Source organism: Erigeron canadensis, chromosome 4 (assembly GCF_010389155.1).
Source record: "Erigeron canadensis isolate Cc75 chromosome 4, C_canadensis_v1, whole genome shotgun sequence".
Taxonomy (NCBI): Eukaryota; Viridiplantae; Streptophyta; class Magnoliopsida; order Asterales; family Asteraceae; genus Erigeron; species Erigeron canadensis.
Genome location: NC_057764.1, coordinates 18,692,814 through 18,717,117, shown reverse-complemented (window position 1 = coordinate 18,717,117; position 24,304 = coordinate 18,692,814). Strand labels below are relative to the sequence as shown.

General features: G+C 34.5%; 1 protein-coding gene across 2 annotated transcripts; it reads left to right on the top strand.

The window, feature by feature from the left end:
• The first annotated feature begins 377 nt into the window (after positions 1-377).
• Positions 378-5,763, top strand: LOC122595657 (ADP-ribosylation factor GTPase-activating protein AGD5-like). Of its 2 annotated transcripts, XM_043768071.1 has the most exons (11): positions 378-575; positions 2,726-2,784; positions 2,892-2,982; positions 3,063-3,117; positions 3,550-3,640; positions 3,787-3,997; positions 4,121-4,256; positions 4,393-4,568; positions 4,654-4,813; positions 4,946-5,297; positions 5,399-5,763. In XM_043768071.1, the coding sequence occupies exons 1-11, from the start codon at positions 525-527 to the stop codon at positions 5,541-5,543; spliced, it is 1,527 nt and encodes a 508-aa protein (XP_043624006.1). In that variant the 5' UTR covers positions 378-524; the 3' UTR covers positions 5,544-5,763. The 2 variants fall into 2 exon arrangements, with proteins under 2 accessions (XP_043624006.1, XP_043624005.1); XM_043768070.1 differs by having other exon boundaries at positions 382-575; positions 4,654-5,297.
• Positions 5,764-24,304: the final 18,541 nt, after the last annotated feature.

The following is a 24,304-nucleotide window of genomic DNA, read 5'->3' as shown; positions in this document are numbered from 1 at the left end:
CTAGTTAATGTAATGTTATGTTTTTTCAATATTAAATAAAATGTTATGTATTATTGTTAAATTATTTAAGTTAAAAAAAAAAGAAAAAGAAAAAAACAATTTGGGATGGTTGAGAATCTTTCGACGGCCAGTAAAAAGGGTTGGAAAATATGATTGAGAAGATTGAAAATTAAATTGAGTTTTAATGATTTTATTGGTAAAATTTAGGAGGTATCATAAATTTAGCTATTACCACTCCGCCCCCTATAGATGTAAATAGATGTATACTTATTTGGAAAGGCCTGCGTATGTACGTAAGCCCCAAAGCAAAACAAAAAGCTATCAAACAGAGAAAAGGAATCTCTCTTTCTTCCATACAAGTACTACACACATATATATTAAAAAAAGTCAAAATCCCCTCAATCAAACAAAAACAGGTTTCTCTTCTCTTCTTTTTTCTGAAACCTGTCATTCCCTCTGCCAATTTCTTCCATCAACCCTTCTTTCACATATATATACAGTGAAAAACATTCCTTTAATTTAACATGAATCAGAAATCACGCGTTTCCAAACAACTCAATGAAAAACATCGACAGGTTTGTTTTCTATTATTCACTTTCACCTTTATGCTTTTATTTTCATCTTTTTTTGTTCTATAATTTTGTCGAAAGATCTTATTGAAACCTCGTTTTTAAACAATTTGTTGGGGCAAGCCCTGAATTTAACATGAAAAGAAGATGTTGTACATAAAGTAGCATTATTAGCAAATAATATTCAAACGTTTTCTGAGTGTTGAACATATTACATATGTAGCTTTTTTTCAATAGTTAGGATAATTTAAATAATATATATTAGGATAAATTTAATTTTTATTTATGTATGATGATTACATCTTTGACTTACATTATTTTACCACCTTCCACTTATATTTATATTTTATTTATTATTAGTATTACACTCTGTTGTTAAATTACTACTATTCAATTAGGTAGGTATGTGGGGATAGATATGAGTTTTTCTTTTTATGGATATATATATATATATATATATGTGGTTATTTTTGTGTTTCTATAAGGTTCTTAATAATTAACATATATTCATTGTTTGTCCCTAAAATATTAAGACTTGATTTAAGCCTTACTTTTGGACTTTTGAATATAGTTTTGGTGTATTTTTTATTTCATTTTAAGAGTGTTGTGTCAAACCAAACCCCATTGTGGCTGGTTCCACCATGTCGGGATTTCAGTTCGTCTTGGTGTGGTAGATGACACCGTGCTCTTCATCAAGTCGCATCTTCATTAGTTTTTGTTAAATATATTAATTCTAATGATTAAATAATGGGTTTAATTTAAATTATGAAAAAGGTAGTTAAGTATGATGTTGGTGTGACAAAAGTTATTACTAGGGTTGAGATTGGGTCAAAACCCGGACCTGGACCGTCAGCCCGAAAGCCGAAGATTCAGATATGATGTTATGGACAATTTACATATTAGTATTACTATTAGTATTAGTGATAGTGTTAATATTAGTTGAGTATATTTTTGTGGAAGTCCTTTTCTGTAATTAAGACATAATTAGGTACATTAAAGTTGTTCGAAAGGTCAAAAGGCATAAACTTTGCATTTCCTAATTTTATAAATTATTGATGCATGATGTACAAGTTATATGGAAGTTGGAATAGTAGGTAGAAATTGGAGTATGTGTCAAGGAGAAAACAACATTCTAAATGAGGAAAGTAGGCCTAATTCATACATGATTAGTAGTATAGTCAACGTTCAATCAATAGAATTACAACTAGTAATACTTGGTATACATGTCATAATGCATAAATGATTGATTATACTAGCTGGGTTCTTGTTAGGGTGGTTGAAGATTTAAAAGACTGAATAATGTGTTGTCCCAATTCATATATAGTCAAAATATTCTGACAATAGTTGTGTCTATAATATGTAAATAATACTATGTTTTTAAATTTAGATATAGGTTGTTAAGACTTATAAATGGTCAGGGGTAGTTGTTCAAAATCAACTGTAAACTATCTGTATATGCCATATGGAAATAGAAGACTAGAAGAGTAACTCTTTTGTCAAGCCTTATGTTGACAATTGGAATACCTTTTTTATAAAGTCAGTAGGAAATTTTTAATAGACAAAAAAATGAAAAAAGCCCGGCAAAAGCTTAATAATTATCGATTTCAATTTGTCTTCTTCGTAAACCGGCAGTATCTAGAATACAAGAAAATGTGCTACATGATAGTGTGATTTGATAAAGAAATAGTAGAAAAGTCATCAAGTAAATCAAACTATCAATAAACAATTGTATGACCTTCTCTTTTGTGTTTGTATTCACTTGCTGTATGAGTTGGTAACATAGCTGGCAAAGGATGTTTTGGTAAATGACAGTATGATATATTGCATTTGGGCCTACTTTTATGAGTTGTATATCTTGTAGGACAAAGGATATAGAAACATAGCATAATTCATACTAGGAATAAATACTTTAATTTTAAGGAGAATCAGTCTGTTGTTTGACTTTTGACAATGGCTGTTCTTGTGTCCTTTTCAAATTCTTGCCCTCTAGTAGTTTAGTGTTAGGGAATAATAATAGCATTTTACATTTTGTGTCTCATGATAATTGCAACATTTGAGCATCATGTAGTCAAATATGTTCTATAATAACAATGATAAACTCATAAAAGACTCTTGTTGGCCCATGTAATATTCATTTTTCGCAATGTTTACTGCAGATTCTCGAGGGGTTACTTAGATTACCAGAAAATCGGGAATGTGCTGACTGCAAAAGCAAGTACGTGGCATTGTATTACGAGACAGTCAAAAAAAAGTTTTTTCTTCACTGTTAATTCAATTCTCAAAGTGTGCAAATTATTTGAATTATTTACATTATGATTTCAGGGGTCCAAGATGGGCGAGTGTGAATCTCGGAATTTTTATATGTATGCAGTGTTCTGGGGTTCATAGAAGTCTTGGAGTACATATATCAAAGGTCCTGTTCCATTACCAAGAACTTTTGAATGCAAAAGTTTGCTTGAATCGTTATTGATTTTTATTTTGATATTGGTTTAGGTACGATCTGCTACACTTGATACATGGCTGCCAGATCAGATTGCATTTATACAAAGTGAGTTGCTTATTCTTAATTCTGTGCGTTCGTCTTTTATTACGTATAAGAGTGACTCCTATTTGAATTCAGCTTTCAAAATGAACTTTTTGGCTGCAAAATACCCTAAAAATCCGATACCTAGAAAAGTTAGCATTTTTGCCCTAGTTGCTACAGGCCTACATCTATAATGGTTTTTCTGCAAATTGAAGTCATGTACAATGTTTACAGATTTTCAAATTTTCCTAGTGTTCCCCTGGGGTTTCTGCATCAACAATAGTTTTGTATGTTTTTCAATGGCTTAAGTTCACTAAGTATAGAAAGTATATTGCAGATTGAAGAAGTGAAGTTATTTTATCCCCAAAGTTTCTAAAAAGGGTTTTCTTTTCTAATGACAACCTCTTTGCTGATGGGTGAATAAACTTGTTAACAAATGATTTGTGCTTATTGCAGACATGGGAAATGATAAGTCAAATAGCTATTGGGAAGCTGAGTTGCCTCATAACTACAAGAGAGTAGGGATTGAGAATTTCATTCCTGCAAAGTATGTTTATCTTTCATACTATATATAGACCCTTTTCACAGTATCACAAAACTGATCTAAATATATTACAAAAGCGTCGTACTATAAAAAATCATTCACTTTTCGATTCACTTTTTTCACACCAAGTAGTAAATGATTTTGATCAGATATGTAGATAAGAGATGGATTTCCCGAGAGAGGAAAGCTGAACCTCAATCTACAATACGAGCAGAGCTTGTTTCAGTAATGAAACCTGCACCGACCGTCAGTGCTGCAACTATGGCTGTCATCCCTTTACCTCAGCTAAAACAAGACCCTCATCTTCACAATTTGAACAAACGAGTAACTCCTCTCCCCCCTGCAGTTCATGAGCAGCAGGTATGAATGTTTCACCATGTCTAATCTTTTTTAGCCAACTAACTTAGCTGACTTTGCTTTGTTGACTTATTTTGTTATAATCTCCTCCATTTAGTTATATTAGTTGACTCCTGTTGTGTGTAGATTATTGTTCGACCAAAACAATCCGACTCGGAATTAGAGAAAGGGGAACCTAAAATTGCTGATATTGTACCGGACCGGAAGGTTGATGACTATCATGCCACTGATCTTTTTGATCTCCCAGAAGCAAGAAGCCAAAGTAAGCTTCTTTTGCAGGCTGTGCGATATGTATTATCTACGTTAAAGGGTGTTTTAACTCTTCACAGCCCACGAAACTAAACTTCGGATTTCTGCTTTATCTTGATTATATATGATTCCTCTGAACTATATTGCAGCATTTGCTCCAATGGTACCAGTGTCAGAAGACAACAACGCCAAGAAATCAAGTAACAATGTGCAACCAAAATACGAATTTGAGGATCTTTTTGATGGATTAAATTGGGTCACCTCGGCTCCAACCCAAGAACCATGTAAACAAGTAAAAGCTGACATCATGAAACTTTCCGAGAAGGTTTGTCAACATATTGTCCAAACCAATTTAATCTCAACCCATTTAATTACAACATATTAACTTATAGATATTAACTTCTGAACAGTCTACTATGGTGCCACCACTTCCAGTTCAGCAAGGAGTAGCTCAAACTCAACAACAATCTAAGTCCATTGGTAGTCATCAAAATCAACTAGTAATTCATAAGCAGCAACAATCTAAGCCCATGGGTGATCATCAAAGTCAACAACAATCTCGGCTCATGGGTAATCCTCAGAATCAACAACCAGTAGTACATATGCAACAACCACCGAAGTTCATGGGTAATCAACAAGTAGTACATACTCAACAACTACCGAAGCTCAATCATCAAAGTCAACAACAATCTCGGCTCATGGGTAATCCTCAGAATCAACAACCAGTAGTACATATGCAACAACCACCGAAGTTCATGGGTAATCAACTAGTACATACTCAACAACTACTGAAGCTCAATCATCAAAGTCAACAACAATCTCGGCTCATGGGTAATCCTCAGAATCAACAACCAGTAGTACATATGCAACAACCTCCGAAGTTCATGGGTAATCAACAAGTAGTACATACTCAACAACTACCGAAGCTCAATCATCAAAGTCAACTGCAAGCACTTCATACTCAGCAACAATCTAAGCTCGTGGGTAACCATCAAAATGGTGTAAATGGTTTCCACCGACCTATTGGGAGTCCTGGTGTTTACACAGCCTCCAGGTAATATAACTCTTCATTGAAGTTATAGCTTACGCATTCGAATATGTTCCATAAGTAACTTCTTTATGTTCTGAATAACCCTCTTGTTTCTTTTATTGCAGTATGTATGGTGCAAGTCGAGTTTCTCCTAACATGAAACCTATAGGAGCAACTAGACCGTCCATGGGACTAGTAAGCATCCCAACTCAGTTAGGAGGCGAATACGACTTCTCATCATTAACGCAAGGGATGTTTACCAAGCGATAAGTCGTATTTGAGTCTATGATTTCCGGTGACAATGTTCATAATATCATTTAGAAGTAGAACTTTATAGTAAATTTAATCATTGCTGGAGTTGTATATTTGAGACCTAGATTAGCTTTTCTATTCATTTATATTATCATTGATTTGTTCTGTTAAAGCGAAATAATGAAACATATTTCATCTCATTAAAAGAAATATAAATTTAGAGAACTTTACTTCAGAACTTAAACTTTCATATCTATCCTTTATTTCAATAGGTCAAAATTTTCAATATCCTTAATTGTTGGATTTAGTTTAATGGTCAACCTATATTATATAATTTATTACTGGCCATGCTTTGTAATTCCTGACTATAAAAACCATAAAAAATTGTGTTTGTAAAACAAATAAAATTCTTAGTAATTTATAAATATGATGTATTTTATAAAGCGAAAAACAATGACCTCAGCTTTATAATGTGAATAAGGTTGTAATCCTTTTGTATTTGCTTGTCTTTAATCTTCTTTGGCTGACAGTTTTAGTTGACTCTACAATGTAGACTTGTTTCAAATAATTTTTGTAAATGTAGTAACATTAGTTGACTCGTGATTTGTATGGAACTATGGACTATTGTTCGACTAAAACCAACAGACAGACCCCAAATCTGAGACAGAGGAACGTATAGTTGTTGAGATTGGATCTGAAGGCTGATGCCTATCATGTCACTTATCAATTTGATCTTCCTCAAGCAAGAATCTTTTTGATAGATCAGATTGGGTCACCCGGGCTCTGACAAGTAGTTCCACAGACTTATTGGGAGTCCGGGTCTTCACACATCTTCCACGTAACGTAGGAGGCGACTTCGACCTTTCATCAAGGGAAGTTTACCTAACGAAAGATGCATGAGATAAATATAGAGTTTATCAATATGTTACCCGTGTCAAAAAAAATGACCATTATACTTTATGACATAGCGGCGTGAACCAGAACAGTTGATAGAGTTTCAAAATCAAGGATCAAAAACGTAATCTCAAAAAGCTATGGATGAAACCTGAAACTCTTAGGGTGCGTTTAGTTCAAGAAAATTCCCTTGTTTTCAATTTTCATTTTCCAAAAAAATATGCAAAAAAGGAAACGCGTTCAAATTGTAATTTTTTAGAAAAGTTTTCCTAGAAAATGAAAATTCATTTTTCCAACTTTTGCACTAAAATTAGAAAACTGTTTTTTTTCAGTTTTTGTTTTCACTTTTCTATTTTCTAAACCTTTTATAAACCTAAAATTAGAAAACAAGTGAATTTGAACATGTTTTCTAGTTTTTTAAAATGGAAAAATGAAAACTCCATCTTTTATTTTGAACGCGTTTTTAAAATTTTCAAAGGTCTTTTAGAAATGAAAAACCTTTTCATTTTCTAGAAAACTAGAAATGGAAAACTTAAAAACATTTTCTCCAACTAAACGCGCCCTTAGCAATCCCCAGGAACCAAAAGTGTAATTAACTCTGAATACATATACGAGTATAATTATCTTTTCTACTTACGTTAAACCCAATTAACTCTCAATCTTAATAACAAGTCTCTCAAAGCGAATCCGAAGGGTTGCAATACGAACGTGATCAAAGGTAATTCCAGAAACTAGAATTTTTCCAAAAACCAAGCATCAAACGCGAGTACTTGTTTTTCCATCACTGATTTCCCAAATTATGTCACGAAGGCGATGCTATGGAACCGGTGTAAGGAGTAGGGTCATGTAGTTGATGTTTACATCCCAAAAAAATTTTCAAAATCGGGAAAAAGATTTGGATTCGTGCGTTTCTTGAACGTCAAGTGTTTGTACACCGAACCGAGTTAGGATGAAAATGGGATGATGGGTGTTTTGAGGTTGTTCGTTGGCGATTCTACGAAAGTAGGGTTCTAGACTCTTTACACCAATCGAACAAGATGAGTATAATATATGTATAATTGTATGTGTATGTTGTATTATGCCTTGGAAGTCTTTTGATTTCCTATTTATAGGAGAGAATTCGAGCGGGAAATGGTTGGCGTCAAATGGACTTTTCCCTAGGGTTTTCTAGGTTTTCGATCCTTATCAACCATTTCCTTAATTATCTGCTTGTAAAGGTGTAACTAAATCCCTTTATTAATGGGTGATTAACTCCTTCCCTTTTTATCTTATGTAGCGTCTCATATCCCTTTGTACCGCAGTGCATTCTGTTGATGCTTTGGGCGGCAGGTTCTGCGTATAACAGGAGGGATATACCATCAATCCCTCTAGTCCAAGGGCACGGGTTTTTGCAAAAGAATCGTTGCCTTGGACTTTCCTTGTCTGCTTCTTCTTTTTTGAGGGGTTTTTATGTAAAAATTTCCCTGACGCCTAATTTAAATTGATTTGAAAGATATTTAAGCGTGGTATATGGGAATGTATCTTAAGGTGACCTAATCGACGGTTCTGAAGCGCATGCACCATATATATAAATTGACTTTCTTCCCTTTTTCTTGTCTTGAAAAAACTTCTCTCTCTCTCGCTCATAGGGTTTCTGGCGCAATCCTCTTCCGGTCACTCTTTTAGGTACGTTATTTTCTGCTTGTGTCTTTTTAACTTTGCCATTCTTGTAATCGTTGCGATGTCAAAAACTGGCATTAAAGTAACTAAATCGACCGTAATCCGGTCGAAGTTAGAAAAATTTGTAGAGAAATATTTTCCCGGTAAAATAGCATCTTTTAGGCTTCCTGTTCATGGTGAGACTATTCTGACCCCACCGGTGGGATGTGTCGGTTTATACATAAAAATAAAATCAATGTCTGAAGGAATGTAAGATATCCCTTTTCTTCTTGAGGTTTTAGATTATTTTGATGTGCATATCTCGAATGTTACCCCGTTAGGTTTGTCCGGGATAGTGGCCTTTGAGGTTATGTGTAGGGCCTATGGCGGGGAGCCATCGCTTGATCTTTTTAGGCATTTTGTGCAAACTTGTCCTTCTGATGAATGGGTTACAGTGGGGAATCGCTCCAAGAGTGGTTGCTTTCGCAGGGGTGGGTTAGATATTCGTGGTTGGAAGAGTGATTTTGTGTTCATGGTGTCTTCTCTTTTTCCTCCTGGTTATGATCTGGTTGTGGGCAGAAGCTTATTGTGTATTCATAAGAAATATGAGAATCCTGTTCCTGAGTATACTGTTGATGATTTTTTTCGATATATGCGATCTAATTCTATAAGGGTGGTTTTGTACCTTGACGTCATTTTGTATAAAGCAAAAGTGTTTGGTTTTCTTCCTGGTGGTGTAGACATTGATGGTTAGGCTTATTGTTGTTTGTTTGCTTGAGTATTTGGGTTTTTAGTGTTCATGTTTTCTGTTTTTTGCTTTTCAGATATGACTTTCAGAAAGCTTGTGAAAAAAGGTGTAAAGGAGGTGACTATGGCGCCTTCTACTGGTGGTCAAAGGAGCAATGTTGATGATAATCCTTCTCAAAATGTTGAGTCTGCTGGTGTTCAAAACGATCTTCCTGAGATTTTGAGTTCTGCGAATCCTTCTTCTTCAAATGCGGATGCTTTGGATCTTGAGATTTTAGAGGTGTTTGCTACTGACAAGAGGAAGAAGAAGAGAGATTTTACTGGTTCTGATGTACCAAATACTGTTGTTGGTCGTGTAAAGAAGAGGAAAGGTTGGAGATTATAGTGACGGTTAACAAAACCAATTTTTGACTTTAATCTATATAAACATGAACTTGATTTTAACTTAGGCCAAATTTTACGTTTAAGTTTTCATATGATATTTGCGGAAAAAGAATTCAACTTAAAGTCTTAAATCTAGTTCAAATTAAATTAGAAAAAGAAAATATCTTAAAAACAAAGTGCAATTAAAACGGAAGCCCAAAATTGCTAGGGTGTTTCACGTTTTACCCTATATTTTTATTTTTAATGGCTGGTTCTGTTACTTTGGGCCTCCATAATATTTTACACCATTTTATATAACCTTCTTAAGAGTTAAGATCTCAAGTTTGGATTTAATACAAAACGGGTTTTACCATAGTGGACTTTTAGATAACGGGTTCTTTTTCTAAACAGGTGGTTTTAGTGGCCTTTGCCTACCCGGCGCAGTATGTAACGTATGGAGTGCCTTTATTGCTTAGGTTGACTTAAAGGGTAGTTCTAAGTTGTAAGTTGCAAGTGTCAAAGAATCAATTATACCCAAATCTACAATATCCAATAATGATTTTATATGGACCGTTTGACTTCTCAGACTATGAGTCTTGTCGTGGTCACATGAAAGTCAAATTCGCCTTACATCTAATCTCTATATTTTCTTTTATTTTTGAACATTCAGCAATTCAGGAGAGATTTACAAAATGTAAGAAAGAAAAGTTTGTTACAGGGCAGCTAAACATAAAAAAAAACACCAATTTGTCCAATCTAAACGATACAAAAAGCTCACGGTTTTTAATTCTTTGTTTGCAAATCGAGTTGATGGATTTTTGTTGGAGAAGACGCCATCATTTCGGCACTTCCCTATGATCCAGCAAAAGACAATTAGGACAATGTGTTAGAATATGAGCACATAAACATACATATAATCACGAGTAAGTGCAACGGAAGAATCAAACAAATATGCAATCAAATTAATTAACAAAAAATAGAATTGAGATGTGTACCTTATGCAAAGCTCCAATAAAAAATAATAATAATGATATTATTATTAAGTAGGGTTACAACACCAATTTTAGGGCTTACAAAGCCTTAATCAAAACCGCCCCGCCCCCTCCCTTAATTTTAGGGTCCTAACACCGATTTCCAAATTTCACATTTTAATCCTCCTTTTTAATTAATTAAATACAATTAACCCTTTAATTATGTTTAATTAATCATTTCGTGATCAAACTAATTAATATATTACTTTAATATAATCAATTAATAATATAGAGTTACCGTGTCATTTCGTGTGACCCCGTAGGCTTAATTATTTCCGGACATGCGATTTAAAATAAAATGATCATACTCCAACAGCTCCCACTTGAGCATGTTATTATAAAGGCAATAACATTGGTTAGTGTCTAGCAACACGCCAGTGCTCCCGAAAATATTTAAGAATAGATTCTTAAATTGCCAGTTTGAAATGATTTAGTCTTTAACATCCCTTTGTTCAAATACCCTTGTTAATTATAAATATGGATCAGTGTCATTTCATAATTTAATGATTATGTTTCTCATTTTTACAATTAATTAAGATTACCAAATTAGTCAAGGCAACTTCTTGAGTTCATTTGGGTGTGGCCACACAAACATCTTCAATTAATTAATGAGGGCGCAAATGGTATCATACTTCAGTTGCAAATTGAAGGAACAAATCCTGTATTGACTACAAGTGTCTGGCCATGTTGTTTCTCAACATTTCTGAAAATAGCCCTTTATTACTTCCTTGTTCAGGACAGTATAAAACGACATCTAAAAATGCAATCCACACATGCATAGCTCACTTGTATCTCAAGTTAAAGGATAAATAAAGTAACCATTTCCCGAATTTCATTTAATGACGCCGATCCATAAAATGATAATTCGTTCTGTGGGGTAAGTCCAATATTCACCTTTTGAATATCATGTGAGTTTGGTATGATCCACTATTTTCAAAATATTCCTATAAATATTTTCACCAATCTCTCACAATTGTTTTACTTTAATTATATTCCCATATAATTAATCGACAATGGACGTTTAGAATATTCAACCAATATTCATGGATTTAAACATGCAAATATAGGACACAATTATTATAAAAATGAAACCACTTATACCACGTATAAAAATTCATTTATTGAAAAATAACAATTGTTTAACATCCTATTATCCAAATACCAATCACAAATTTACATGATATAACTTAGCAATATCTAAGACCTAAGCCTTCTGCATGCTTATTGAGCTTTCCCTTCGACAATGCCTTTGTAAAAGTATCCGCCAAGTTATAATCTGTGTGAACTTTTAGTAATTTGATTTCACGCGATTCGATTTGCTCACGAACGTAGTGATATCTCCTTTGGTAATGTCTGGCACCTTTTTGAACCCCAGGTTCATTGGCAATGAAAATTGCTCCAGAATTGTCACGGTACATATCCATAGGTGTGTTATTTGATGGCATCACATCAAGCCCAGAAATAAACTTTCTGATCCAGACAACTTCCATGGCTGCATCCGAAGCAGCTATATACTCAGACTCTGTAGCAGACATAGCAACGGTAGATTGCTTCTTGCTCTTCCAAGTAAACATAACCATAACGACTGAAATCATCCGTAAAAGTGACGAAATAGCTAGCACCTCTCCTTGACACATGTCTAAATGGGCCACATACATCCGAATGTATTAGTCCAAGTAGCTCTTTAGCCCTTTCCGGTTTATTTGGAAAGGTTTCCTTGTCATTTTGCCAGAAACACAAGATACGCATTTTTCAAATGATTCATCATTTATTTGCAAGACACCGTCCATTTGAAGTCTTTCAATGCGTTTCTTACCAACATGAGCAAGTCGACAATGCCAAAGATAAGTCGAGTCCAAATTGGGCTTGATTCGTTTGCTAACATGATACATTGAATTATCCTTTGAATCACAACCACACATATCAATTTCATAAATACCATCATAAGCAATAGCATCAAAATAATCAACATTATTTCGAGAAACTGAAATACCAATATCATTAAAAACATTAATGAATCCGTTGTTTTTCAACAAAGAAACTGAAATAACACCTCTAGTAATAGAAGGTGCATAATGACAATTGTTCAAAACAATTACTAAACCACTAGGCAAAACCAAATGATAATCGCCGATCTCTTCTATAGCTGCGGGTAGGCCATTTCTCACGAACAGTTGTAAAGATCCCGACTTCAGCTTCTTCCCCATTCTAAGCCCCTGTAAAGAATTACAGATATGAGTATCACACCTAGTGTCGTAAACCCCATGAATTCTGCTTAGAAAATGAATATATTTCAATGGTGAAGATACCTGAAGTACTGGCCGAACCAATCTGCTTCTTCTTCAACTCAGCAAGATACTTTGAATAATTCCGCTTCCAATGACCCACTTCATTACAATGATAACAAGGTAGGTTCTCAGCGGGATTTTCTTTTTTTGCCGGAGGGGTCTTAGGTTTAGGAGCAGCAACAACTTGCTTTCCTTTACCTTCAGCCTTGCCCTTTCCCTTCGGCTGTTTCCCTTTTTGGATCTTTCCCCCCTTGATCATGAGAACTTGGGTTGTAGCAGATTTCTTTGGAAGCTTCTTTTCATACTCATTATCCATGGCATGAAGTTCAGTAATGGTCTTATTCATGCCATGCATAGTATAATTGCGCACAAATTCTTGAAAATCCTTAGATAAAGACTTGAGAATCATGCCAATTTGAACCGGCTGTGCATAAGCATAATTCAACCTTTCCAATTGCTCAAAATATCCTTTCATCTTAAGGATATGAGGGCTGACCGGTGTTCCCATCTCGTGTCGCAAGTCATGAAGTTGATCAATGAGATCGAACAACTCCACTCCAGCTTGCTTCTCGAACATAGACTTGAGTTCAGTGAGCATATCACATGAAAATGAATACTCAAATTGCTTTTGTAGGTCAGCATTCATGCTTCCCAATATCATACAAGCGACCTCATTATGTCTATCATATGCAGCAACATAATCCGCCAATTCCTCATTAGAAGCATTGGCACCGGAAGCAACGGGTCTCTGCTATTCAAGGACTTGGTATTTCCTTTCAGCTCTCAAAACGATCATGAGCTTACGATATCAATCATTGAAGTTTGGTCTAGAAAGCTTTTCCTTTTCCAGCATCGACCAAACCCCGATTGAAGTATGTTTTGAGTAGTATTGGTTGTTGCCATCTACAAAACAGACAAAAGTTCAATTATCGGTATTTTCGATAATAATCCTTAAGAATTGTAATTTACCTTGTTAAATTCATCTAACAATTTACTTTCACTAAGGCTAGGATCCAACTTGACATACAATCATTTCATTAGTTGATCTGCTAGAAATGACAGTATTCAAAAGGTAATCGAGAATCGATAATTGCATTCTTGCAACTCCTAGAATTATGGCACTTACAACAACACTGTAAAGGGGTATTAAGTGTTTTGTAAACATGTTTTGTCCCATCTTATGACACAGGTCAAGGATCTCACCTCTTAACTCGTTTTAAGTCGCCCAATTAAGAACATGTAGATAGTCCACCGCTGTCTCACAACGAGTGGTAATCTACCTTGAAAAGATGCAATTCGCCTACGGTCTCACGTAGGAGCGAAAAGCACTGGCAAGTGTTCTTAGCAAAGTGGGTGGCATTGACTTAACTTTAAATGGGTAATGCATTTGATGTGAATCAAAAGTTTATGTTTGAATACTCATGCATAATCTTCAAAACATAATATTTAATAAAATCATTTGTATAGTATTAACAACACAAGAGAGCTCGGTAGCTCCATTTGAATGCACAAAGAAGCGCAAGGGCAAAGGTTTGTGATAGACGCAATTAAAAACCCGCTCTTTTAAAAGGCTAGCACACTCCGACTTATACCTCTTTTAGAGTTTGTTCAAATGGGTGAGCCGATATATCTCAAGGTTGTAAGACTCTAATTTTATTAATGAAATCTCTATTTCGATAGTTCTTAGTCAAGTTTATTTAAAAACCAATTTTGCATCACCTTTTATACAACTTATAAACAATACAAACATTAATAAACTTGCTAGTTCCGAACTACTTAATTGAATTAGGTTAAATTTAATTAAACAAAAAACTTAATTTTTTTTAATTTAATTAAAACCAGAACTTAATTAATTAACATAAGAAAATAACTTTTAATTATTTAACAATTAATTAAAAATCAACCAACCCTTAACCCCCCCCCCCCCCCCTTCAAGTTTTGATCTTTGTAATTAATAGATTATATATGTGGCTCGTGATACCACTGTTAGAATATGAGAACATAAACATACATAATCACAAGTAAGCGCAACGGAAGAATCAAACAAATATGCAATCAAATTAATTACCAAAGAATATAATTGAGATATGTACCTTATGCAAAGCTCTAATTAAAAATAATAATAATGATCTTATTATTAAGTAGGGTTTAAAGCAAAACCCCTCTACGATCGCACACTAGACATCCCGTATAATGTATGCTAGTACCCCGATCACGAACCAGACAACCCTTTGTTTAAAACCCTAAAACTTAGAACCGAAACACCCTTTGGAAGAGGGTTCGGTCGAACCTAAAGAAAGAGGCAGAGAGGAGAGAATTTGCTTTGTGAAAGAATGAGAAAAACCCTTGAATTAAGCCCTCTATTTATAGGGATTAATTAGGGTTATCTTAGCTTAGAAAACAAGTTAGATTAAAGCTTACAAAGCCTTAATCAAAACCGCCCCCTTAGTTTTAGGGTCCAACACTGTAACACCTGTCGTTTAAAAATATGGATTTCCAAAAACTTTCGCCAAATGGCGTTAAAAGAGAGCGGAATTAAACTTTACAAGTCCAAACCAGGAAAATATGTTTGGATTATTCATTAAATGGTGTTACTAGCCATATCATCAAAACAAGTTTAAATGGAAATCCATCGGTTGCCCAACATTAAACAACCGACATTATAGTAAGTACAAGTCATAAATGTCTAAACATAAATCAACGTCTAATGCGAGCAGCCACTATGGGTAAACTACAGCCAGCTTCAAGATCATCGACCCATGTCTCACATCTTCTCACATCTACCTGCTCACTATTGTTGGACCTGAGGGCACAACACATTTTTAAAAGAGTAAGTGTTAGCTAACGAATTAGCTAAGTAAGATAACACAAAGTTTATAAAACATTTGTCCATTTAAAACATTATAGAAAAGTCATATTTCGTATTTAAGGCACATATCATCATAAGTCATCACATATATCATATCACATCTTGCATTACACATCTTTCATATAGGATGGTTCATCCTAAATGTTCCTAGTCATCTTTGCATCTCACATATAACATCTGAACATCTTTGTAGTTGTGACATAAGTCACGCTTCACATATAACATATACATCTTTGTATGTGTAGCATAAGTCACACCCGACTAGATGAACAAACCTTACGGCTGTACATCATTGTCGTTAAGGAAAGACAAAGTCGATCCAACTGAGTATACCATTTAACCTTTGCATGGGTAGTGGTTAGTTACTCCACCCGGATACACTTAAACATAACTATGCCACGGGGAGGTATCTAGATTCCCTCACCACGTGAACACGTACACACTAGCTCCGACGAACTAGCATGGGTTAAGCTTAACACAAGACTTTACATATGCTCGAGACTTCTTTATTATATTAGCTTAGGCTACACTTTCACCTAAACTAATCACATGTATTTTTTCTTTACTTTATATTAGCTTAGGCTACACTTTCACCTAAACCAATCACATACATCTTTCTTTACTTTATGGTCCTTAATCGTGCACGTGTCATGGCAAACCTATAGAAGTCTAATGACTATGTGTTCAAGCCATGCAATCAATCATAAGACATATAAGCATCAACATATCGTCATGATATCATCAATTGCATTATAGCATCATATCATTTTATTAACATAATATCTTATCATGTCAATTTATGTTTACATCATAGACTTTTCATGTCATCACATACTTTATTCCATCATATCAACATATCATAACAATACATATCATCTCATATCATTAGGATAGCATTTTAGGCTTCAATATTCATCTACATAGCCCATATCACTTCCCGTATAATCCCGAATACCCATAAGAAAACAAGATACCATTTGGGGAAGTTATTATATGAAAACTATGTTTTTGTTGAACCCTCAGCGTGTCAAAGTAGTGTATCTTACCTGATGACGAGCACAACGATACACTAAACACAAGTTAACAAGCTTCACAATTATCCCGAGTGACCTATATCGAGTTCATAGTCATTAAACTTGCATAAACCCATCCTGATAAGGTTACAAAACCATCTATTAACTTAGGTACACTTATAGGACCCTTAATTGCTTGTTTCGGACCTCAATCGGACTCACAGGCACTTTATGCGGCGCATGCTTTGAATATGCGTCGCATATTTGCTTCAAAAATCACCCAGAACCCTCCCAGGCCCCGATATGCACCGCACATAGATTATATGCGCCGCATATGGGGTGCTGGTCGAAAGACTGACTCGTGCCCTTCACTTGCAGGAAACTTTTCGACCTCTAGATGACCAAATGAGTAAAAACTTAGTTCTTATTAAATTCAGGAAATTCAAAGACCTTTCCAGGGATATAAAGTTTGACGTCTTGAAGTTTTCGAATGAATGATTTATGACGTTTGCAAGACAGGTCTGCAGAATTCGTCCGAAACCTGACCACTTCTGGAAATCGACATTTTTGGCATATCTCTGGGCAAAATAACAAGAAACTTTGTTCATAACGAATTTAGGGGACACATAGAGGTTTTTAGAAATGTAAGATTCATTTCCTAATTCTTTCATGTAAAGGAGATATGGTTTTTGCAATATGACTGAATTTTCAGACCTAATAAACCCTTTGTTTTGCAAACAATTTCCACCATCAAACATCCATGTCGAGCCACCAAGACCTCTACAGTTCATACACATCAAATTAAGACTTACTTATCATTATAAAATCATCAATTGATTCATGGATTCATTATACCCATTTTTCAATCAATTTGACACCCGAATGACTTAAATCGACTCACAACCGCAATCGAATCCAATCAAACCTCAAGACCAGATGTGACACTCATATGAAATACATAATATCATCAAAACATCATCAATATGACGTTCATACCTGTAGGAAATCACTAAACCACAATTTATCGAATTAAGGATTACCGAACGACCCGAAATCACCGATTTTATCAATAAAACGTATTCAATTGATCAAGACCATATATGAACGAATTGAATAGATGAATATAACCAAAAATTAGTAGGGATTACCATCCTTACATTAAAGATAATTAGAAATTCGATCTACAAGCGTTTAATCACTCCAATTCAACCCGAAATCAATGAAAACCAAGCTATGGAGGTTATGGAGGCTCATTGATAATGCTAAAATTATACATATTTATGAAGCATTATCTGGTCTTTTTACTGAATTTTACACGCATTTGATCATGAATGAATGTATTTTAGATACTTATTATTTGCATAAGTGTTTTATAGGTAAAAATAAAGATTGAACAAGAATTGGTAAAGAAACGGATCAAAAACAAGTCAAACGGAAGAGAAAGTCAAAACTACACTAAAGGACAAAACAGGAAGGACCTCGTTAGAGGGATCCTGACCTCGTTAGAGGAGGACCTCGACAGAGGGGGGTAGACCTCGATAGAGGTCGACCTCGACAGAGGACTTTGGACCTCGTTAGAGGGACGTGCAGATTCAAGTTTTTAGAGTTAATTTTCTTATCTGTTACGTATGATTTGATGGCACTACACTCAATGGAGCTGGTGAAGAATAGTATTATTGCTCTTAATGGGGAACATGCTACCCCATCAATAATGTCACGTCGACGAGGCTCGTTTGCTTTCTGTGGCTATAAAACGAAGACGTAGATGAAGATGAAGAGTGTGCACCTGGGATCCAAAGTTACTTACAACTCCCATTTCTCTTCAGTTTCTGCACCAAAACCACCATCCTTCACAACCCACAAAGCAAGTTTACATTACCGTAGTCTAGTCACCAAGTTACCAATAACATACGCAAGTTTTCGGTTTCTCCTTGGTTACGTTTCACAAACACCAACACCTTAACTTTTATTTTCAATCACAAACAGTTCCTAAACACCGCCAAAATAGTTACCCAAAGTCTCGTAAAGTTTCGTTGATCCATATTTAAGTTACCATTAACGACCTCGAAGCTTTCGACTTTGTTTAAACTCTTGTTCTCAAAACACAAACACCTCAAATCAATTTGTTACTATATTATTAAGCATTTAAAGTGTGTTGTAATGTCCATAAGGTTACTTTGTTAATTCTTGTGCATCCGCTTACAACAAGTTTACGAAAGTAAACATGGTTCCATTTGTATGATATTTTCACGTAAAAGTTGGGTTATAATAGTTGTTATATATTGGGTTTTAATAGTTCTATGTCTAGGAAAAGAATCATGAAGTTTCGTTACTGTTCATTCATACGCATGTAAGCATGCGTTGTTTTCTCGCAAGGTTTTCGAAATAGTCTATAGAGTGATTATTAACATTTGTAGTTAATTCAAGTAGTTAGATAGCTAAACTGGGATTTAGTCTAGTTGTGTTAAGAAATATAAGCATTATTAGTTGCAACAATAGCTATTTTGAGTGACATAAAATAGTGAGTTTGATGAATATTTGAAGTAGTAGAACATAAAGTTGCAAAATAGTTTCTCAAAGAAGAAAGAATGGTGTCTCACACTTATGTTGACTCCAAAAAGTCAATGTTTAGTTAAGTCTTATTTCATACAACTCATTCTCTACGTATTTATCTTTATAATGTGGATCCGTGACAACCCAATTATAAAATAGATTTTGTGTAGAAGTTAAAGGTCAAAGGTTCAAAATGATTTAGAAAATGCTAAAAAGGATTTTCAAAGATTCAATGACAATATTAAATTAAACCAGTTTAATTATTGTAAATCTTTTCAAATGGATCACAAGTAGTTGATAAGCAACGTGACAACTCCGTCATAAAATCCCCACTTTTCTAGCTTAAATATAATACTTTTATTAAGATTGATAAACATACGCTTTTCCTGTGTTCGATCCTGGACTTACTGGTAACTATATTATAAACAACAAGGTACACTACCTGTGGGTAATAGTCTAGATATTAGTATAGCCTAGTTTTATAAATTTAAAACTTGGTTGATTTTCATGAGCAAAAAGATTAAATAAAAGTAGAGAGAAAATTACACATCACTCACACCAAGAAAAACCTACATACTTTTGAAGATAATGAAGGATTAGGGCTGCCTAAACCCTATCAAAACCGTCTCCCTCTTTGCACAATGACTAAAGTGCCCTTGACTTAAATCTAACGATCGTTAAGGCTCAAACTAACGAACCGGGAACTCAAACGACCGATGGAGCACCTTAATTACTATCCAACAACTATAATAACATCTTATGACCATTAGTAACTAGCTAACGTATTATATTTATCATTCAAGCATCAATAGTTAATTACTTAAGCATTTAAGCAACTAGCGATGTCAAAGTCAACTAACGGTCAAAGTCAAAGCAATGATAGAAAAGTTTAGGATGTTACAAACACCAATTTCCAAGTTTCACACTTTAATCTCTCTCTTTAATTAATTAAATACAATTAACCCTTTAATTATGTTTAATTAATCATTTCGTGATCAAACTAATTAATATATTACTTTAATATATCAATTAATAATATAGAGTTACCGTGTCCTTTCGTGTGACCCTGTAGGCTTAATTATTTCCGGACATGCGATTTATAATAAAATGATCACACTCCAAAACAAAGTCGATGAACTTGGGTTTGGTTGGGCTTCGGTGGAGATGTTTGTGTACCTCGGGGCACATGCTATGTTCCTTTTCTGCAGTAAATCTATTTTTGGCAATCTGTTCATTTTACTTCTCTCCATCCAAGTATGTTGGCTTTGAATGGTGCCAATCGGTTCCATGAGAAAGTCCAGTGATTTGGGCCATGCGTGGTGGACTCTAACATTTCAAAAAGTCAGCTGCTCGGGTGTTTCTCAGGTTAATAGAAATATCCTCTGTCGTTATAGTGAATTAATACTAACTTATTAACTACAATTAATGTTCTGGCTTCAACGACTTAATTCAAACAATGGTATCAATTTTACCCAAGTTACTAATTAAGCGACAATGTACACACTAATATTGTTTGGATTAAAACCAACCAACCCCAAATCTGAGACAGATTACAAAACTGTTGAGATTGTACCTTACCCAGAGTAAGGTCTTTTTTCCTCTTGTTTTAGACTCTACCATATGTATTATCATTAGTATTACTGAGTTCTGGTGGGTTGTTTGATTATAAGATTTGTTTGATCCAAATACTACAGCATCGATCTTATGCAATGGTACCAGTGACATAATACAGGATCTTTTTGATGGATTGGCTAGATTGGGTCAGCCGGGGGTAATTCATACTCAAATCTAATTAAACAATCCAAAGCCCATGGATAATTATCAAATCCAACTTACAACTTCATACTCAGCAGCAATCTGATCTTATGTGTAAACGGGTTCCACAGACCTATTTGGAGTCCCGGTCTTCACACAGCCGGCGTACTGGTAACATAAATCTTCATTGCAAGCTGTAACTTTACGCACTCACGTACATATGTCGCTCAGACTCAGATACTGAGCTACTTAGTTATGAGGCGAATTTGACATCTCGAAAGCAATGAGGTACCAGTTTACTTCAAAACGACGAGGGGGTGCCTATAATGTCGGTTTTCTTCACAAAACTGAAGAGGCAACCGGAAGAAGCCAGCACTCTTACAATATTGACATCAATTATTCTAACTCCGTTGATTGTTAATAGTTAGTTTAGCTTAGTGCCGTAGTGTTACCAACAGATTTCTTTAAATTCTTGTGATATTTTTGAGAATACCTTACATTGGAATAAAGGTAAATTTCCAAAAGATAAAGATGTGGTAAATATAAGCTATACATTTTTGGTGTCTGTGCCAAAAGAAACGATCATTAATTATAGGGAAGTGATATTCGTACCATTTGTTTTGATTGATGTATCACATTTGTGCAATGCTGGCTTGTACAGTCAGCTGTAAAACTTATACATTGTGGTACATCAATCAGAAACTGTGATACAAATATCACTTCCCTTAATTATATGCTCGTTGTGCAAGTCACGTGACCATATTTTTTTTTACGCCGGTTCGTGACATAAAACCAAATTGTTGACAGAGTTTCAAAGTCAAGGATCAAAAATGCATTTTCGAAAAGCTAGATATGAATTCTGAAAATTTGGATACACCCGGCCCAAAGATCAAAAGTGTAAGTAACTCCAAAGTCCAAATATAATTATCTTTTCTTAAGTTAAACATAAAATAAAATCAGTGGAAAACTATAAACAATAAAGCCAATTAACTCTCAACCCTAAAGATTTACACTAATCTTTAGCACACACTAATCCCTATCTTTTGTATTTGTCTAAGCTTGCTTAGAGAGTCAAGCTATATACGACCGTCAAGCTACCGTATCCAGAAAGATTTACAAGGATATTTGGTTTTAGGAAAGATGAACTTATAGTTCAAACGTGTGGGAAGCTTTTTTCGTATAATGCTGATCGACTTGGAACGCTGGAAGGATATTAAGATTTCTGGAAACATTTGTTATTCATGCCATGCACATTCATACATGGAAACGCTAGCTATTGTTGCTTGACCACTGAGATTGTATATGAGGTACAGTGAAATAAGGGTATTCAGATTTCTGGAAGTATTAGTTCTCAACTTGGTTTTGATCCAAAGCCAAATTTCATATTCAAGTTTTTGTATGAGGTACAGTGAAATAAATTTTAAAACCAAATTGCAATCAAAACTAAAGCCCAAGTTGCTCGGTTGTTGAGATTTGAGAACAACATTAAACTAGCAAAATACCCGTACATTGTTCGGGTTATTAAAATAAAGATGCATTGGTGAAGATCCACATAATGCCCGTGCGTACAATACCCGTGGCTAAAGGCGGAGCCAGGATTTTTGATTCGTCGGGGCCGACGACGATAAGTATGTTATGTAAGCGGAAGTCGAATCGTTCTCCTTACTAGTCCACGGGTCAATCGAACCGGATTAAAGAATTTGATAAGGTCATAAATATAATAACAATATTAATACCAAAACAAATCCACAATTAGAGTATGAAAACAGATTTGGTTTATATGTGGATCCTTTTTCATTTATGAGAAAAGTAGAGGATGGATGAAAGTGAAAAGATACATATTTTCATTTATGAATTTTGTTCTTTTATCTAATATTAATACACTTATTGTCATATCGTTATTATATACCATGTTGGTAAATGGTAATTGAGGTACAATAAGATATACCAATGTTATTAAGATTTTTATGTTTATGATAATGTACATGTTGTCTCAACGTACGGGTGACATAAGTAGTATGATTTTAATTCTAAAGAAGACGAATTCAGAATTTTGGTTATTGGTATATAGTTTAGATCAGCACAAATTTTAATTCGGTTTTTTAACTCATCATTTTGTAAATTAAATTGGAACCCAAACTGATTTTATGAACCTCAAAAGGTTTATTAAGTAGAAATTTGAAGGAATTCAAACTCTAAGCGTAACACCCTGATTTATAAAAATATGAATTTCCAAAAAATTTCAACTATTAATATAACTCCTTTAATAAAATGCGGAAGCGACATTACAAAAATCTCATTTGATCCCTAATGGAATCATTAAACAACTTTAAATGGTGTTACTAGCATTGTATCATCACAACAAATAAAGGAAATCCACAATCAATAATATGAAATGTCAACCGCCATAATAAATAAGTCTACTTAAATCTACTAGCAAATGGGTAACTAAAAGGCATCTCTATTCATCATCAATAGCTACCCCATCTCTCGCAAATCTAGTAGCTCTATTAGCGCATAACCTGAGGGCACAACACATTTTCCACAAAACAAGTGTCAGCTATTAAAGCTGACTAAGATAACATGTTAGTTTAATAAAAAGGATTGCCAATTAAAACAACTTATAAAACAACTCATGCATACATAAAGGCACAACAACAATATCAACACAATCTGCATAATAGGAGTATTAAATCCTATAATGTGCCTAGCAATCCTCCATATCAACACTAGCTACTTAACTGCACAAGCAACACAATCAACGCAAAGGTTATGCCAAATAAAATCTGCACAAATAAGTTGTATGAGGCGGCCACATGACCAAACAGAAAACCTCACACCCGACTAGATGGGTAGACCTTACGGGGTCTATTATTGTCGTTATGGATAGGCATAACCAAATCCATGAGTAACACGTTACTACACTGGTGGTCAATCACTTCACCCGGAATTACTCTACCAACACTAATTGGGTCAAACGAGAAACATGTACAGTGCCCCCGAATGATCAACGCAGCACAACTAGCCTAAATAGGCTAACTGTGGGTTAAGCTTAACTCTTTCAACACAATGCTCAAGAGTTATCTACACAAATAGGCTGTAACCAAATCTACTTATCAACACTAGGGCCTTTATCGTGCGCGCACTACAAAAAAAATTTCATTTATTCACACTTCCTCTAAAAAAGTGTGAAGAAATTTCTTAATTTATCAACGCTTAAAAATGTTTAAAAAATACACACACATAAAAGTGTGGAAATTTTTGAAAAATTATAATTTTTTCACACTTATATATGTGGAAAGTAAAAATTCACACCTAAAAGTGTGAACAAATGTCAAATATATTAACACTTAAAAGTGTGAAAGTGAAATTGTAACACCTAATATCTCCACACCTTTATTGTGTGAAAAAATTTGGTGTTACAAATTATTCTTTACACTTCTAAGTGTGAACAATTGATATAGTTTTACACCCTTGAAAGTGTGAACTTTTTTTTTCTCACATATATAAGTGTGAAAAATTTGTGATTTTTCAAATTTTTTCACACTTTTAAATATGAATACTTTTTAAACATTTTTAAGTGTGAACAAATTAAGAAATTTCTTCACACTTCTTTAAAGTAAGTGTG

Excerpts from the sequence above, each read along its gene's own strand:
- LOC122595657 (XM_043768070.1), top strand. The coding sequence starts at position 525 with ATGAATCAGAAATCACGCGTTTCCAAACAACTCAATGAAAAACATCGA. Across the intron at positions 3,118-3,549 it reads TCAGATTGCATTTATACAAA|ACATGGGAAATGATAAGTCA; the intron begins GTGAGTTGCTTA and ends TGCTTATTGCAG. Across the intron at positions 3,641-3,786 it reads GAGAATTTCATTCCTGCAAA|ATATGTAGATAAGAGATGGA; the intron begins GTATGTTTATCT and ends GATTTTGATCAG.